A 16334-nucleotide genomic window follows, 5' to 3' on the forward strand; every position below is an offset into this window, starting at 1 on the left:
GGGTAGGGCCCAGGGAGACCACGATGCACTGGGGGTGGTGACAGCACATGGGCCAGTGCCCACGGGAAGACACGAGAGGCTGAAAGTGCAGGAGGATGGATACAGCTGTGTGGCCATGAGCCCCAAACCCAGCCTGGCGGAGCCCCACGTGCTGAGCTGAGCCCCCATGGGGCACCTGGGGGCAGGGCCTCCCGTGCAGCTTAGCTGTCTCCAGGAGGGGACACAGGAGGCCCAAGGTGGGACAGGATGCTCTACCACAGGTACAGGGCTCCCCAGGGTTCTAACCGGGTCCTGTGGGATTTTTCTTACAGCTTCTTTGCTGACACTGCACAACTGCTGACTCAGGGAGGTCGGAGAGGAAATGACTCTCCTTGTCTCCTTTCAAGTCGATGGGGCTGAGGCCAACAGGGCAGCTGCAGGGCTCCCGTGTGGCTCCCTACGGCCCTACGGTGGCTCCCTACGGCCCTACGGTGGCTCCCTCCTTGGTCCCGTCCTGCTCTCAGAGAGGAATCACCGCTCCTCCCCAGTTCTCTCAAGGAGCTGGCCTGGCCCGGGGCACAGCTCAAGCTGAGCATAGACTGCTCCTCGAGCTGGACCGTGCCTGGCCCTGAAGGCAAAGGCAGGGCCTGCCACACCATGTGAACGTTCCTGCTCTTGGGAGGACTTGAAGGCCTGGAGCTCAGGACACCTGCGGGCACCCCCACTCCTGTCTCAGCCAGAACGGGCCAGCGCGGCCGTGTCCCTGAGCCGGCGGGGTGGGAGGTCAGGGTGGGAGAGGAGACAGAGGGGAGACACAGGCACCATAGCCAGGCCCTGGGGCGGCCCTGCAAGGAGGCCCCGCCTACGCCCTCACCTGGTCTGTCCATCCATCCGTGGCATGGTGGCCTTACCTCTGTCACAGAGCCGCCCCCCCCAGCCGGCCCTGCAATCGCAGTAGAAGTTGCCCATGAGGTCTTGGCAGGCCCGGGTCCCTTCCTTATCACAGGGGTTTGGAGAGCACTGGTCAGGCAGGTCTGAGTTGAAAGGAGGGAGAAAATCTCCTGAGCGGCTCCTGGTCAGCGGGGAGGAAGCGATCCCAGGGCAGGAGCCTGCTGAGGCGTCCCCTCTACTGGTCCGGGCTGGCTACACAGAGCCCCCACCTCTGGGCAGGAGCGGGGTCACCAAACAGGCTGGCCAGGCCCCCAGCCAGCTCCAGGAAACCCAGGTCAGCTCGCAGGGAGCGGCCGCTCACCCATCGGGCCAGGGGCTCGGGGCCGCGGCCCTCGGGGAGCGGGGGAGGAGAGGAGGAGCCTGGATCGGCCCCACGAGCTTGGAACTCCCAGGGAGCAGGTCAACAAACCTTGCCTGACCCAAGGGCCTTCTAGGTGGATGTGGAACATTCCCCCATCCCTGGGGGACGTCCCCACCTTCCCAGGCCAGGCCCCTGCCCACTCAAACCCCCAGCCCACCCACACTCGCCAGCACCCTCTCCACACGGCCTGGCCGCCCCTCCTCTTCCAGAAATCTGCCTGCAGGGGCGGGGTCTGCCCAGGTCCAGGCTGCATTGGCCTCATGGCCTTTAGGAATCTCAGTGGCCATGCCCCAGGCCAGGTCTGCTCTGACCCACTTGCTTGGAAGCCGTCCACCTGGGCCAGCGTGTCCATCACCGGCACAATTTCCCCGTCTTAGGGCCCTGCCCACGAGGAGGAGCTTCTTGCAAACACAGCTGAAGCCTCCACACTCAGAGCTCGGACATCGCGGGTGAAAGCTCACCCAGGCGGTGAGAGCAGAGTGCCCGGGAGAAAGAGCCATTACTGCGCCCAGAACTCAGAGAATCCTCTCCCGGCCCCAGGCCAGCAGAGGCAGGCGAGGCCGGAGGGACAGGCCTGTCTGTCCACTCCTCGGCCGTCACTGGCTCAACCTGAAACATATGTGGGTCTCAGAACCCTGTGGGGGGCCTGACCCCACGGGGGAGACAGGGCTGGTGTCTGCAGACACGCACAGCGGCTGAGACCCTTCTGGGAGGTGGAGACACCCTGGGCGGCCAGCTCAGCAGGTTGACAAACTGCAGGCCCTGGAGAAACAGCGGCCCTGCATGCCCCTGCTCCCAGCAGGTCTCCTAAGAATCTCAGCAAGTGGTGCCGTTCCTGCGCCCGGATCAGCCTGGCCCAGACTCCGGGTCCAGACTGACCTCCAGCAACAGGCCCACAGTCTGGTTCTCACAGAAGGAGCCATGTGACTTCCTGCTCCTGAACTGCCTGCGGGTTCTCCCTCCCCTCCCTCGTATAACTTGGCCTCTGCCTTCGCTCCCCGCAGTCTATCCACAGTCTTCCTCTCACGAGCTCGCAGACACTGAACGTCTCCCGGTGACTCTCCGCTGAAGTCGTTTCTCTTCTCCCATCCAGGGTGGTCACTTGCCTCATCCAGCCCCGAAATAGCACGGGGTCCGTGGCTGATCTGTGGCTGGTGTATTCACAGCTAGGGGGAAGGTGTGGCCCTCGGTCAACTGCCTGGTCCCTGTGGGGTGTGGATTTTAGCTGCACCGACAACCGACGGCAAAACTCTGCTTCTCTGCATTGGTTTGTTTCCAGTTGAGGGCAACCAGGCACATTTCCCCAGCGGCCCTGGACTGTGGTCACCCAGGCCAGTGGCTGTCACAAATTCCCAGGCCCGGGCAGGTGGCAGACCATGCAGTGGAGGAGCAGTGACCCCGGGCATACCACCCAGGCCTGGCTCAGACCAGCCACACTGACTTCTCTAACACCAGTGTCCACTATCTTTCACAGCACGTCCCTAGGATTCTCTCCAAGGGCCGAGCGTCCTTCTACGGCACCCGTGTCAACCATTACCACTCTGTTCTATTTATGAAGTGAAGAGCCTTTGAATAATGGGGCAGGTGGGTAGTGGTGGAGAGGCTGGTCTGACTCCGGGCAACCAGAACCGGACGGCCCTCCGGCTTTTCCTCCCATCCGCGCCACACGGATCTCAAGTCACCATTCATTCCACGGCCTGGTCACTGGGAACAGGCCCAAGCCAAGCCAACAGGACCGCTGACTGTTGAGTATCTGCCGGTGGGAGGCAGCCAGGGGGACACTCACCACCGACATATCACTTCTTTCTTAAGGTGACTGACGCTCCCAGCCGAACGCCGAGTTTGGGAACACCATTTCCGCCACAGGGCTTGGCCAGCAGCAAGGATCTCCCAGCAGAGCAGTTTCCCGCTGCCCTGGCATGGGGCCTCCGCACTCCTCCAGCTCACCGAGATCTCCAGTGAGCCCTTGTCGCTGGCACAGACTCAAGACTCTGCGGCCCTTTGTCCCTCAGCCATCCCATGCAGTCTGGGCACCCTGCTCCCCGGGTGACCTCCCGGAGGGCCTGGCTTCTCAGAGAACCTGCAGGACTGTCTGTGAGAAACTGGAACCATGTCTCTCCCCGGGCTCTTCCAATGGCCTCTCCGTGGCACGCCTCAAAGTGCTTGTTTTGCACAATTACAGCCAACAAAACGCTCAAGAGTGTTGACCGAGCACAACGTCTCCAAGCGTTTTTGAGATCTTCGCACTGCTGTTTTCAGCAGGCGCCGTACGAGTCTCCACCCGTTGGCACATAGGAACCGGGTCCAGCGGTCAGAAGAATGTGGACATGCGTTCTGGGAACGGGGTGTCACCAACGGCTGCTGCGAGCCTTGGGTCAGCCCTGCCGTCCCCATGTCGCTGCTCCAGCCGCCGCGCTCGCTGGAGCGAGGGCTCAACCGTGGGCCGGGAGGGGAGGTCAAGGCCCGCGCCAGGCCTGACGGTCGAGGACGGGTCTGCTCTCCTGACTCTGTCCTGGCAGGATGGCTCTCAGGGCAGGAGGGGTCGCAGAGACCAGGATGGGGATAGTGCCGGGGTCCGGCCAGCGCCCAAGCCAGGATGGACCCGCTTGTTCACCTGGCGCTCCCAGGGCACTGGACACGGGGCCCGAGGGGCCCACGGGAGATAGTGTCATATTTGACTAAAGGTGGAAGCACACAATGCACACTTGACATGAAGTGCTGGTCAACTTCGTCTGAAACTTACCTAAAATGTGTAAACCCTCTTTTAAAAAACTCAGGATCCGCAGGGCCAAGGGGCCAACACCAACCACCACTGGGGTGGGACTGTTCTAGAAGATTCCCACACAACTCCCATCCCTAGAAGAACTCCCCCACCCACCACTGCTGTTTATGGCCCTGTTGGCAAGGTCATCCCTAGGACAAAAGGAAGGAGGGGCCGCTGCCGACGCTCAGCAGATGCCCCCCAAGCTCCTGCAGAATTAAAGCGACACACTCAAAACCTCTGCAGGCCCAGGGCACCGCTGAACGCCCCCTGGCACGACCCCTGCGGAGGGTTTCTGGGCTGACCAGGATCTGTGCCTGACCCCAGGCCTCCTGACAGAGCTGTTCAGGAGATAAGGGTTTATCTTGGCCTGGGAGCTGTGCTGAAGGAGAGGAAGGAAGGAAGCACTTGCTGTGCTGGAATGTGAACCATCTGCAGGGCCAACACAACGCCTTCTCAGCTGCCTGTGGCTCCCTCTTCCCGAAACTGGAGGGTAACGACAAGTTATGACCTGGACGAGGCACTCGAACCGGGGCCCGCTGTTCCGACGGAGAAAAAGGGCGAAGGGATGGTCCCTCACGAGGAGGAGCGGGCTCACTCCACAGCCAGGGCCATCAGAGAAACCCGAGCTCCAGAAACCCACCCAGGCCCCCCACCGGGCACCGCAGCCTGACACAGGGAGGGGGACTGGAAACGGGCCCCGAGAACATCGAGGGGACAGAGAGTTCTTGGGGTGAGAAAAGGGCCCACTTGGCCCCCGGCTCGTCCCTCCCCCCCGCCGCCCTGGATCTGCCTGCAGGACCTGATGGGGGGCCACCTGGGCCGGGGCTGAATTTGGACACTTTGCAAACTAAGAGAGGATCTCTGAGGCCACTGCTTTCATTTTACCAATAATGGATCACCAAAGCACGGAGCCGTGATGAGCTGCCATGAACACCAAATAAGACTATTTTAGGAAGGAACCATGGAAACAGTGCAGAGCTGCCTGACTTTTCCCCATGGCTGAGGCCTGGAGGCGTGCGGCCGAGGACGGCAGGGCGGCCGTCCCTCCCCAGTGAGAGCTCTTGGGCCCATCTTCCGCCGTCTTCACACGCTGCCCAGTAAGGGCAACACGCGACCCCACACAGTGCCTCAGGTTCAGAGACCTGCCTCCCGGCCAGGCAGCCTGTGAGGGGCACAGACAGTGCCCTGGTCAGGCGCCCTCAGAGGACGCACTGGACCACAAGGAGGAGGAGTGAGAGCTGGACCAGAGACGGGGCGGGGGGGCGCTTCCTCGTCTGCCAGAAACTGCATTTAGTCACCACATCTGGCGCAAGCAGCTGTGCGAGATTTAGCCTCTAAACATGGGCTCAGGAAACGACTGGGTTCTCCTTCCTCCCACCTCCCAGGCTGCCCACCACCCAAGAGAGTGGCTCATCCCGGTAAGAAATCGTCTCTGTTCTTCAGACAGCTGAGTCAGCCTAATGCCGTGAACCCTCACACGGGAACAGCACAGCCCAGGACTGCCGTGGCCCCTCTTGGAGCAAGACACCGTGATTTCAAACAAACAGTGTTGGAACAGGGGCTGCCATCTGGATAACTGAATACGTCCTGCCCCTTCCTCATCACATCATCGGGAGAATTCTAGGGGCTCACAGGTCTAAAAAGGAGACATCAGATAACTTTTCTATAATCTCAGGAAAAGGACAGTCTAAAACCCAGGAGCTAAAACTATCTAATAAATTTGACTACATGAGTAAAAAAGAAGAAACTGGTTTAGCAAATTGACAACAAAAAAACTGCTAAAAACAAAAAGCCAAAACAACATGAAGCTGAATCTCTGTGACATTCTCACGTCATGACACTCTGTGACACTCTCAGGGCCCAGGGGGGTCACTGTTGACCCTTGGGGAGGCCAGGGTCACAGGCTGACTCCTGGGGGGGTCACAGTTGACCGCTGAGGGGAGGGGCTTGCTCCAGGTGGCCCTCCCTGCATGGACGTGGGTTCTGGCTCCTCCGGTTAACAGGCTCCTCCGGTCTACTCTGCCCCGGCCACTGGGAGGCTGCCCCGGGGGGTCAGAGGGGAGCCTGGGCCACATGGCAGCACCACCCTCCCCTTCCCTGTTGAATGGACCATTTCCTCTGCTCATCTGGGCTGGGGCTGGGGTCTGGAATCCCGGGAGAGGGGGAGTCAGGTAAGACCTACAGCCAGCAAGTGGACGGGCAGGTGACGGACGCTGCAGCCCCACCGAGCTCCGGCCAGCCAGGCCCCGAGAGCAGCGAGTCCTCCACCTGCCCTCCAGGCTCTCCCTGAAACAGCAGCTCTGACGCCAAGCTTGGAGGAGTCCTGCCCTGCAGCGGCCGGCTGTGCCCCCGGAGCCCGTTCCCCTCCCTGGGGAACAGGTGCTGTCACGATCACGATCGCTGACAGGCCCGGCACTGCTGACGCGGCACCCAGACCAGAGCCCGGCCAAGTCAGGCTCAGCTGAGCAGCTCCGCAGTTCTACACATGGGTTAAAATTCATGCAACAGGACACCCAAAACGCCAGGTCTACTGTGTAATAATCTAAAATAATATTGGTAATAAAAAAGACACACGGTGAGCTGAGGAAAGATTTTGCTACCTTTAGTACAAAAGGCTAATTTGCAAAATCTATCAAGAGCTCCTACAAATTGAGAAAAATAGGCGAAGAATGTGAACAAGTCATTCACAGAAAAAGAAATACAAGGTTCTTAAACACAAGAAGTTCGGTTTCACTCATTAGCAAGAAACACATAAACTGAAAGGACTGAGTGTCATTTTTCACCGTTTATATCAGAGGAGATCAAAAAGCTAAAAAAGTACATTAGACTGGCAGGGAGGGGGATGGGCACGCCCGCTCATCCGCTGGGGGGCAATCAGCACCAGATCCGCGACAAAATGAAAGATCCACGCGGCTGACTCTGCAATTCCATTCCCAGGAATTTATTCTATTCACAGCTCAGGTGGTGTGTGAACCAGGCCATCACTCTGGCTTTGTTTGTGATGACAAAAAACTGGCAATGGCCTAGCAGCCCACCGCACACATTGGTTGACCAATTATGCCCCCACCAGCGGCAGGAGTTGACGAGAACACCTCTGACACGGAGGATGCCAGACGAGCCAGGACGCAAAAGCAAGGTCAGATCACGAGCACAGTAAGTCACAGTCTGTGTGAAAAATAAGAGACTACACACACGCTTCATAGGCCTAGAATAGTCTGAGAACAAGGGGCCGTGGTGGCCCCTGGAAGCGGAACTGGACCGGCTGACTAGGTGCAGGCTGAGGACGGGCTTTCTGTTTCCACTCTCGTGAAAGGTTTACACTTCACACCCTGTGCCTATTCAAAAAAACAAAACTACTTGCTTAAAAAATGAAGTTCAGTGAAAAGGGAGCAGATCTCAGGCAGGTGTTGTAGCTCCTGAAGGTAACAGAAATATTCATGACCCCCAAAACCACCACCAGGCCTAAAGTTACCTACACTCACAGGCTTTGAGGAACCGGGGAGGAGACAGACTTACTTTGAACGCACGTGACGAAATCTGGGTGTTTGGTGTAGGGAGATCCATATTTACCGATGCAGTCTGCAAGAGAGAAAACACAGTCACTCTGCAGCTACGGGGACGGAACGGACTTGAGAACCAGGATTACAGTCTCCAGCACCTCTGGAGAGAAGGTGATTTGCCTTTACCGGGTGCTACAGTCCTCCAGCAATGACACAGCCCAGCTTTTGTTCAACCGAGCACGTTAACACTGACAGACAGGAACACACCTCCACCGAAGGGCAGAGCTCTGCAGCCAGAGAGCATCGGGGCACCCTGTCTGCAGCCTCTTCAGATGCCCCTTCTGCTCTCATACAGAACTACTGGCAAATTTCAGTAAGTTTTCTGACCACAGTCAGAGAGCTAAACGTCCATTCAAGTCGAGCCCTGTCTGGAAACACTGCCCTTAACTTGAAGGTAAACCCCCTGTGTGCTGGAGGGTGCTCCCTCCCGGTGGTCTGACGTGTGGAGGGGGCGGGGGAGACCTGGCTTTCTGAGCATGTGCATCCTGGGAGGATGTGACACCTGACCCTGTGCAGAACAGGGGTTGAGCCACTTCACTGGTCCCTCAGCTGGTCCCTGCTGCTCACGCACGCCCAGGAGGACGTCGGCAGGGGCAACAGAGGTACCTGAAGGGTGGTTCACAGTAAACGGCCATCCTCTGCCTTGGAAACAAACCTCCACGCCCGGGACGAGGCCTGCGGAGGCCAACAGGGAGCCCGGAAGCGGGCAGGTTCCAGGCTTTTCAGGGCCAATTATGGGTCCACTTTGCTTGTTGGCAGATACGGACCAAGAGAAGGTACTTCTAAGAGGATATAAGGCCAATGGAAAATTTACCAAAACGCACCTTATAAAATTAAAAAGGAAGACCCTGGAATACATTTCTCTCACTATAAGTGATATGCATCCAGACTCTGAGACTGCTGATGAGAGGAGCAGTCCTCAGGGATGCAGGCCTCTTTCAGGCTCCACCGTCCCGAGAAGACCAGGGGCCACCACCCTTCAGCCTCAGTCTCTCGGGGCGTCCAGTGGAGGGTCCCAGAGCCTGCCCCATGACAACGGCTCCTCCACAGCCAAGACAGCATTGGCTTGAGCATTCCTGTCCCTCACATTAAACACAAACACATTTTAATGTCCTCAATTTTAATTAATAATATGGTAATAATCAATAAATCAGCCCACGTGAACGGAAGCCCTTTGGGGTCCTCAATAATTTCAGAAGGGCAGAGCCCTGAGCCCAAAATGGCTGAGAACCACTAAGTCAGTGATGTTCCCCCAGGAGCTGAGCCCGGACCAGAGCAGAGCAGACAGCAGTGCACAGACCCTCAGGCCACGTCCCTGCCACGGACAACCTGGTGGTGACATCTGACCAGCTGTTTCTCCGACATGCAATGCATCCCCCACGACCCTTTATGACAAGAAAGCAAGCAGTGGTCCAAACTTACCTAAGTATCTTGGATAAAAATAGTTCTGTGGAAAGAGAAACAGAAAGTTCAACGTTACCGGCAGGATTGAGGCCCCGGATGGCGCGGTCAGCAGGGGGTGACGTGAACCTCGCCCGGCTTCCCAGCGGGCAGAGTCAGACCCCTGGGAGGCAGGCGCTAGAGGACCCGCAGGGTGAGGACCGCAGAAAGCCGCTTTCCACCTCCGAGCTGGTGGAGCGGGAGAGGAAGCGAGGGGACAGCCCAGGCAGTGACGGGGCTCCCCAAGAACCCTTGCAAAGCCGTAAGTAGCACAACAGGGACTTAGGGCCGCTGGGGGCATCTTATAGGGGGTGAGAAACAGCCCACGTCAAAGCCAGGTCTCAGGCCCTGGAGGAGTGGGTGTCCTCGCAGGAGGGGCCTGTAGGTGATCTCGGCACATTCGCTGTGTTTGCAGAACAAACCGGCACGGGCGCGGCCTGAGGTCGCAGCATAGACCCTGACGGTGTTGGTTATCTCTCTTTTTTGTAAGGCGAGTGCCTGGAGTGTCCACCTCACGAGGGCCATCTCCACCAGACACCCCGTGGCCGCTCTCGATGAAGAGCCAAGCCGCCTCCCCACGGAGCCCCTTTGCTTTAGGGATCCTGGTTGATTTCCATAGCTGACCATTTGGGCCACTTGTTTTCCTCTCTTCTTGCACTTTAAATTCCTGCACTTACTTTTAAATTCACCAATGAAGAGTGAGCCCTCGAAATCCTAGGCACCCCAACCCCATAAAAGCAGGACCCCACGCCCTCGCTTTCCTCTCTCTCCCTGTGACCTCGGACCTCGCTGTGTGGTGCGGGTGTGCTGTGTGATTTCTAGGTCCTGTGAGTAATAAATCTTTATTTTTTCAAAGTTTCCCGGTGGTTATGCTGAGGGCGTCTTGCAATCGTAAGAGCCACAGAGGGTCCAACCACAACCCTGGCTGTTGATCAGCTGAGATGGCACAAAACATGCACATGAACGGAAGTCTCCATGTCTTGAAGGTGAATTAAGAGGCCGAAACGTCCAAGGGGGCTGCTTAACAACAGAACTCCCATCCTGACCGCCAGCAGCAGGCCCAGCTGGGGGTCTTCAGGAGCCTCTTCCTCTGGCCGGACTCCAGGCTGCGGGCTGGTTGAAAGAGCCCTCACCATCCACTCTGACTCTGTCAGGTCGGTCACAGAGCAGTGTGGCCCTAAATCTTCTCCTAACAGAACCAAGTGACGCAGGGATGGCAGCCGCTAGATGCCGGGTGTCCACTGCAAGCTGGTGTGATTCTGTGTTTTCACGTCACTTTGTTTAATCCTCACAACCACCTCGAAGGAAGGCCTTTTACTTAACCCATCGTCACAGAGGAGGAGATCGAGGCTCAGGACGGGCTGGGGCTTTCACTGTGTCTCGAAGCTGGAAAGGGCTTTCGACGGCACCTGCGACCCCTGACGCTGACGGGGCTGGTGCGCTGCAGCCGTGGAAGCCAAGACTCGACCCGGAAAGGACGGAAAACAACCAGGAACCGTGAGTGAGGGGCCCGATCCCACACATGTTTGCATTGGCACAGCCTTCCAGAAAGGGGTATTTCATTGTTCAAACCACGCTAGTTAAGACTTATATGTGATAAGTTTTAATAATGAGTCCATTGTGAAAAAGCATTATTAATAGAAAAACCATGCTCCTCTACCCTCAGCTGACCACATCCCCGGGAAACTGCAGGTCAAGCCTGGTGACAGTTTATCCCAATTTGTGTGTTTGATTTCTCTGGGGAGAAGGGCGGAGCATGCGCTGGTCGGCCCGGTGACCCAGGGAGGTGGTTAAACCCAAATAGAGCAAAGCTGAGACAGACACACCTCCTGCTCCCTGCTCTCCCAAGACAAAGAGTCACTTCCTGCTGTCCGTCAGGGTCCCGGCGAGAGAGTGAGACCTGTGGAATCGCCGTGGACACAGGGTCCCACCTGCACCACGGGTTGTTCAGCTGTAAACCTTGGCCTGAGGCCTAGGGCTGGTGATGTTCATCAGCAGCACCCAGGAGGTCCACAGGGACCTCAGAGAGGCCCCAGTACAGGCCCAGGGATCTGTTACCTACGAACTTACCCTGTTTCTTCCCAACCCCACCAACAGCAAGGCATGCAAATGTGGTTGTGTGAGCCAGTGGGTGGGAGCGGCCAACAGACAGGCCATGATGGGGCAGACCTACCCTGCTGGATGTGGAGCCATTTGTCACCTGCAATCATTTTCCTCGGGGTTTGCCTCCACTTTACTTAAACAGCTAAAGACAGCAAGATGTGAGCAAAACCCCAGGCCACTAAACGGTGAGCTGTTGTCCAGGAGAGAAGGACAGCATCCATCTGCCCAGCACCCAGCCTGGTGCTGACCAGCCCCAGAAGGCCTGCAGGAGCCATTGCTGAACATGTGGACGGATGGATGGAGGGATGGATGGAGGAATGAATGAATGGATGGATGGATGGATGGATGGATGGAGGGATGGAAGGATGGAGAGAGGGATGGATGGACGAATGGAAGGATGGATGGGCAGATGGATGGATGGATGGAGGGATGGACAGATGGATGGATGGACGGAGGGATGGATGGATGGAGGGATGGATGGACGGATGGACGGAGGGATGGATGGATGGAGGGATGGATGGACGGATGGATGGAGGGATGGATGGATGATGGATGGATGGACAGATGGATGGATGGAGGGATGGACAGATGGATGGATGGACGGAGGGATGGATGGATGGAGGGATGGATGGATGATGGATGGATGGAGGGATGGATGGACGGATGGATGGAGGGATGGATGGATGATGGATGGATGGACAGATGGATGGATGGAGGGATGGACAGATGGATGGATGGACGGAGGGATGGATGGATGGAGGGATGGATGGATGATGGATGGATGGAGGGTGGATGGATGGAGGGTGGATGGAGGGACGGAAGAATGAATCTGTGAATGGATGGCTGGATGGAAAAGCAGGCAAACACAAGGTCCTATAGGTTTCTCTGAGCTGGAGGAAGCTCTGGATTCTCCACTTTATCTACATCCTAGATAAGCACCCTGGGAGGAAAACCTAAATCAACGCTCTCAGCTTATCTCCTTCAAATAGGGAAGCGTCAGTCCCATGGCTCCTCAAGCCCACAAACTGCCAATGCGCTTTTCAAACTTAGATCCCTGTTATTAACTGAGATCTACCCAGCTTTCCTTCTGCCGTTCACTCCAAGGGCCCTGCCCTTCCAGGCGGCAGCTGGGTGCTGTGCAGGTGAGTGCACGCCACAGTTGTCACCATCACTGGCAGGCCCGCCCAGAGGGAAGTGCCACTGTGAAGCGCGCATCCTGTCTGTCGCCCGTCCGCAGGAGAACATCCGGCTCCCGGGGACCTGGCGCTGGTCTTGGTTGGGAGCCCACCTGCTGGACGACATCCCCGTGTAAACAGAGTTGAGCGTCACCAACTCCTCAGATGTCGTCCCGCTGCGCTCCTGTTCCCTGCAGGTTTGGAAACGCGGGAACCTGCCGGAAGCACTTTCGGGGAGCTGAGCCCAAGGGCAGGTTTGGTCCACGTGGGTCTAATTTGCTATGAAACTACAAGAAAGTGTTTCATGAACCGACCTCCTCCGTCTTTGCTCCCCTATTATCTGTCACCAAACGGTCGCCTCACTAACAAGAGGAAAGCAGGGGAGGACACACAGGTAGTTGGTGAAATCCTTGAAAATTCTGGTTTGCAGACAGAACTTCCCACCGGCCTCCGCCTGTGCTGACCACCAGGACCCTGTCTGCCCCGCAGGGTCTGTGCCCCGACAACCACCCACAGCCCCCACACGGCAAAGGGCAAGAGCAGCAGGGAGCTGCCCACACTGCCCACCCCGCTCCGGGCTGGGTCACTGCAGGCGCTCGACCCACCACCCCCCCACACCCCCACCATGGGGCGGGAGGGTCTGAGCCCCAGCTCCTTGAGGCCTTGGGCAAACCGCGTCGCTGGGCAGCCTGCCTGACCCGCAGCCCCGGAATCCCCTCCAAGGGCCACCCTGTGGGGTTCTTTCTCTGGGCCTCCCCTGCTACGGGGCGAGGGATTTTGGTGGTCTTTCTATCAATCTCGATGCTCAGAGAGAGATCCGCCTTCCAAAAAGGGTAAAAAACCACACAAGCTGTCTGTCAGAACGTATGTTATCAAGACGGAAACGTGACCTGAGCTCAGAGCATGAACTCAGAGCATGAGGACGAAGCATATGAACAAGGACTGTGTGCAGTTCAGAAAGTTCTAGAACTTGGGCACTCCAAGTGTACGTTAACTCTGAGCTCCTCAGAGGCCGGCGACGCCCTGCAGGGACGGGGTGAACCATTGGATTTAAACACAGCTCCCAGTCTGACGCTGCCACTCGCCTTCTGCACAGCTGTCCTCAGCTCCCGCCTTCGACTCGAGAGTGACGTAGGAAGGCCCCTCCCGGCCCTGCCGACAGACGTTGACATGCCAACGAACGTGGGGACTGCTTTGCAAGCACATCAGTGTCCGCTGTGCATAAATCTTTTTGGCGTGGAATATCTAAGACTTTTACCCAGATTTAGATGCTGTAACAGGGAGTCATACATAACAAGTGGTTATTTTTCAAACAGTAAGCTAAGAATTTATTACTTCCTTTAATTAATAACTGCGCTACGTTTTGTTTCCAAAAATCTCTATGTTATTTGACGAAGCAGCTGAGACAGGGCACGGCAGCAACTTTGCTTACTGACACGATACGTGTGTGAGATGTTTTCCAAAGGGAACGGTCGAAAAAATTTACTAATCACACAACATCGTCTTGCTGGCAAACCTGACTTCAGAGTCACGCCGGCTGGAGCTGCCGTCATGGCTGGTTTGCTTCCCAAGAGCCTGAGGAGCTCACATCTGTGTCTCACCGTCTTCCCCACGGCCCTTCAGGAGACTCCCAGGCCCCCTCAGTCCCGCCCACGAGCCCTGACGGACCTAACCCCGAGGCCGGCGTTACCCAACATGGTCCGTACAAAACCCTTCTTCCTTTCCTCCTGAGTCTCTAAACCAGGTGCCTGCTGCACAAAACTGTAGGGAACAAGGATATCAGCGCCCTCGCCGGGCGCTTCCCAGGACGGGGCCTCCCGGAGGCCCCCGCCCAGCCACAGCCCAGAGGACCCCGGCCAGCCAGCCAGCAGTGCAAGGGAGGCAAGCCCCAGGGACGCCACACACGGCCGCTGTGCTCCTCCTCCTTCCTCAGACCCTGAAGTGTAGCTTGCTGTTGGAGCTCCTGCTGAACAAAACCCAGGGTTTCTCACCGGTCGCAGGGAGGAAAGCCGGGAGCAGCCGTCACTGGCCCCAGGGGCCGGCCGCAGCCTGCACGGTCTGTGCGGTGTGATTCCGCAGCTGCACACACCCCGCCGTCCCCCTTGGCCATCCCCCTTGGCCATCGCCCCGCACCCGACATGCGCCGGCGGGACAGGGACAGGGGCCTGGACCAGCGGGGTCCCTGGGGGCGGCTATGGCCCACAAGAAAGCCAAGTTCTCCAGGTCCTTCTCGACCAGTTTTAGGACAAAACCGGAACACTTCTGACTAGGGCAGCTGATGCTCTTCTGGATGCCCAGGGCGCCGACGGGACAGCAGCAGCTCTCGGGGGCCTGGAGACCTGACCACGCTTGCCGCGATCGGCACCATTCCAGCACTGTCCCTTTGCACTGCCTGTCACCTGCCTCTCGCCGGCTGTGGCCACCGGGTCACCACAGCTGCTTCGAGGAGGCGCTGAGCCGAGCCCTCGAGGGACGGCCAGGCTGCAAAGACGGTGACTGCACGAGGCCCCACGTGGGGCATGCGGCAGGGAACGGGGCCTGGTCCCTCCACCAGGAACCGGACCAAAAGGCACAGCAGGGCCGCGTGAGCCGCGGAAAAGACCCCGTGGACAGACTCTCTGACGCGGCTACTGATGGAGTCCACCGCCGGGCGCAAACATACTCATGGGGACTAACCTCATAAGACAGGCTTGCTCCCAAAGACCTCTCCCCACAGTGAGATCCGTAGCTGCCGCCCAGGCCCCCAGCTCTCCCTCCGTCCTCAGTGACAGGACTCTGGATTTATTCAAGGCTGCAGCATACCAGCTGCAGGACCACACTTCCCAGCCTCCCTTGCAACTAGGAGTGGCCGTGTGACTAAATTCTGACCAAGTAGATAGAAGCAGAGCATGAAACTGAGTAAAGACAGGTGGGGGGCGGGGCTTTGATTCTACATCCTCCTTGCCGGAGTGCAGATGTGATGGCTGGTGCTCCAGCATCTTGCCCAGTGTGAGAGGAGGCCTTGGAGACGAAGGCCACGCACCAGTAGAGCGGAGCACAAATAGGTAATGTGAGTCCCTGAGCACCACTGAGCAGCCCTAGTCAGCCAGTCTCCCACCTGTTACATGAGAAAGAAATAAACTTCTATCTCATTTAAACTACTATTGTTTGCATTTTTCAAATTTATGAGGCTGAAAACACAAGGCTGGCTGAATTTGACAAAGTACTTCAAATAAACTTGTAATCACCTGCAAAGTAAGATTACAAACCGATTAAGAGTCAGGATTTCTAATCAGTGAGAATGTTTTGGAAACACCCACCGCAAAGGGGTTGATAAACAAGGGTTCAGGCAATCACCCACAAGAGAAAAGAAAGCATCACAGGATGCCCGCTTCAGAGGAGAACCACCCGAGGATGTGAGGATGAGAAAGGCCGGGACACGGATGAAGCCGTTAACACTGCTTGCAAAAATATCTCCATTTATGGTAAGAAGAATGCTGGCTTTCCAAAAATCATTATTGTTTTGGAAAAATCATGCCCTGCTCCCCCCAAATTCTCACTTCAACGTTTCTTTGGTTTTTGTTTGTTTGTTTTTGGTGAGGAAGATCAGCCCTGAACTAACATGTTGCCAATCCTCCTTCTTCCTGGAGGAGATTGGCCCTGGGCTAACATCTGTGCCCATCTTCCTCTACTTTATATGGGATGCCGCCTCCGCATGGCTTGACAAGCAGTGCGTAGGTCCGCGCCCGGGATCCGAACTCTTGAACCCCGGGCAGTGGAAGTGGAGTGCAGGAACTTAACCAGTAGGCCACCAGGCCGGCCCCAGTGATTTTTTGTTTTAAAAATTTAGTGGCGGGGCCGGCCCGGTGGCGCAAGTGGTTAAGTGCACGCACTCCGCTGCGGCGGCCCGGGGTTCGCTGGTTCGGATCCCGGACGCGCACCGACGCACTGCTTGGCAAGCCATGCTGTGGCAGCGTCCCATATAAAGTGGAGGAAGATGGGCACGGATGTTAGCCCAGGGC

At 57.3% G+C, this 16334-nt stretch overlaps 1 protein-coding gene across 1 annotated transcript in view; it reads right to left on the reverse strand.

Moving 5' to 3' along the window:
* GAS6 (growth arrest specific 6) overlaps positions 1–16334 on the reverse strand; it is a 41855-nt gene that overhangs the window by 16688 nt on the left and 8833 nt on the right. The window contains exons 3-5 of the mRNA XM_058548550.1: positions 9038–9062; positions 7572–7634; positions 891–1013 (exon numbers count right to left, since the gene is read on the reverse strand). Coding sequence (XP_058404533.1) covers positions 891–1013; positions 7572–7634; positions 9038–9062 — 211 coding nt within the window. The remainder of the gene's footprint in view (positions 1–890; positions 1014–7571; positions 7635–9037; positions 9063–16334) is intronic.

Source organism: Diceros bicornis, chromosome 9 (genome assembly GCF_020826845.1).
Source record: "Diceros bicornis minor isolate mBicDic1 chromosome 9, mDicBic1.mat.cur, whole genome shotgun sequence".
NCBI lineage: Eukaryota > Metazoa > Chordata > Mammalia > Perissodactyla > Rhinocerotidae > Diceros > Diceros bicornis.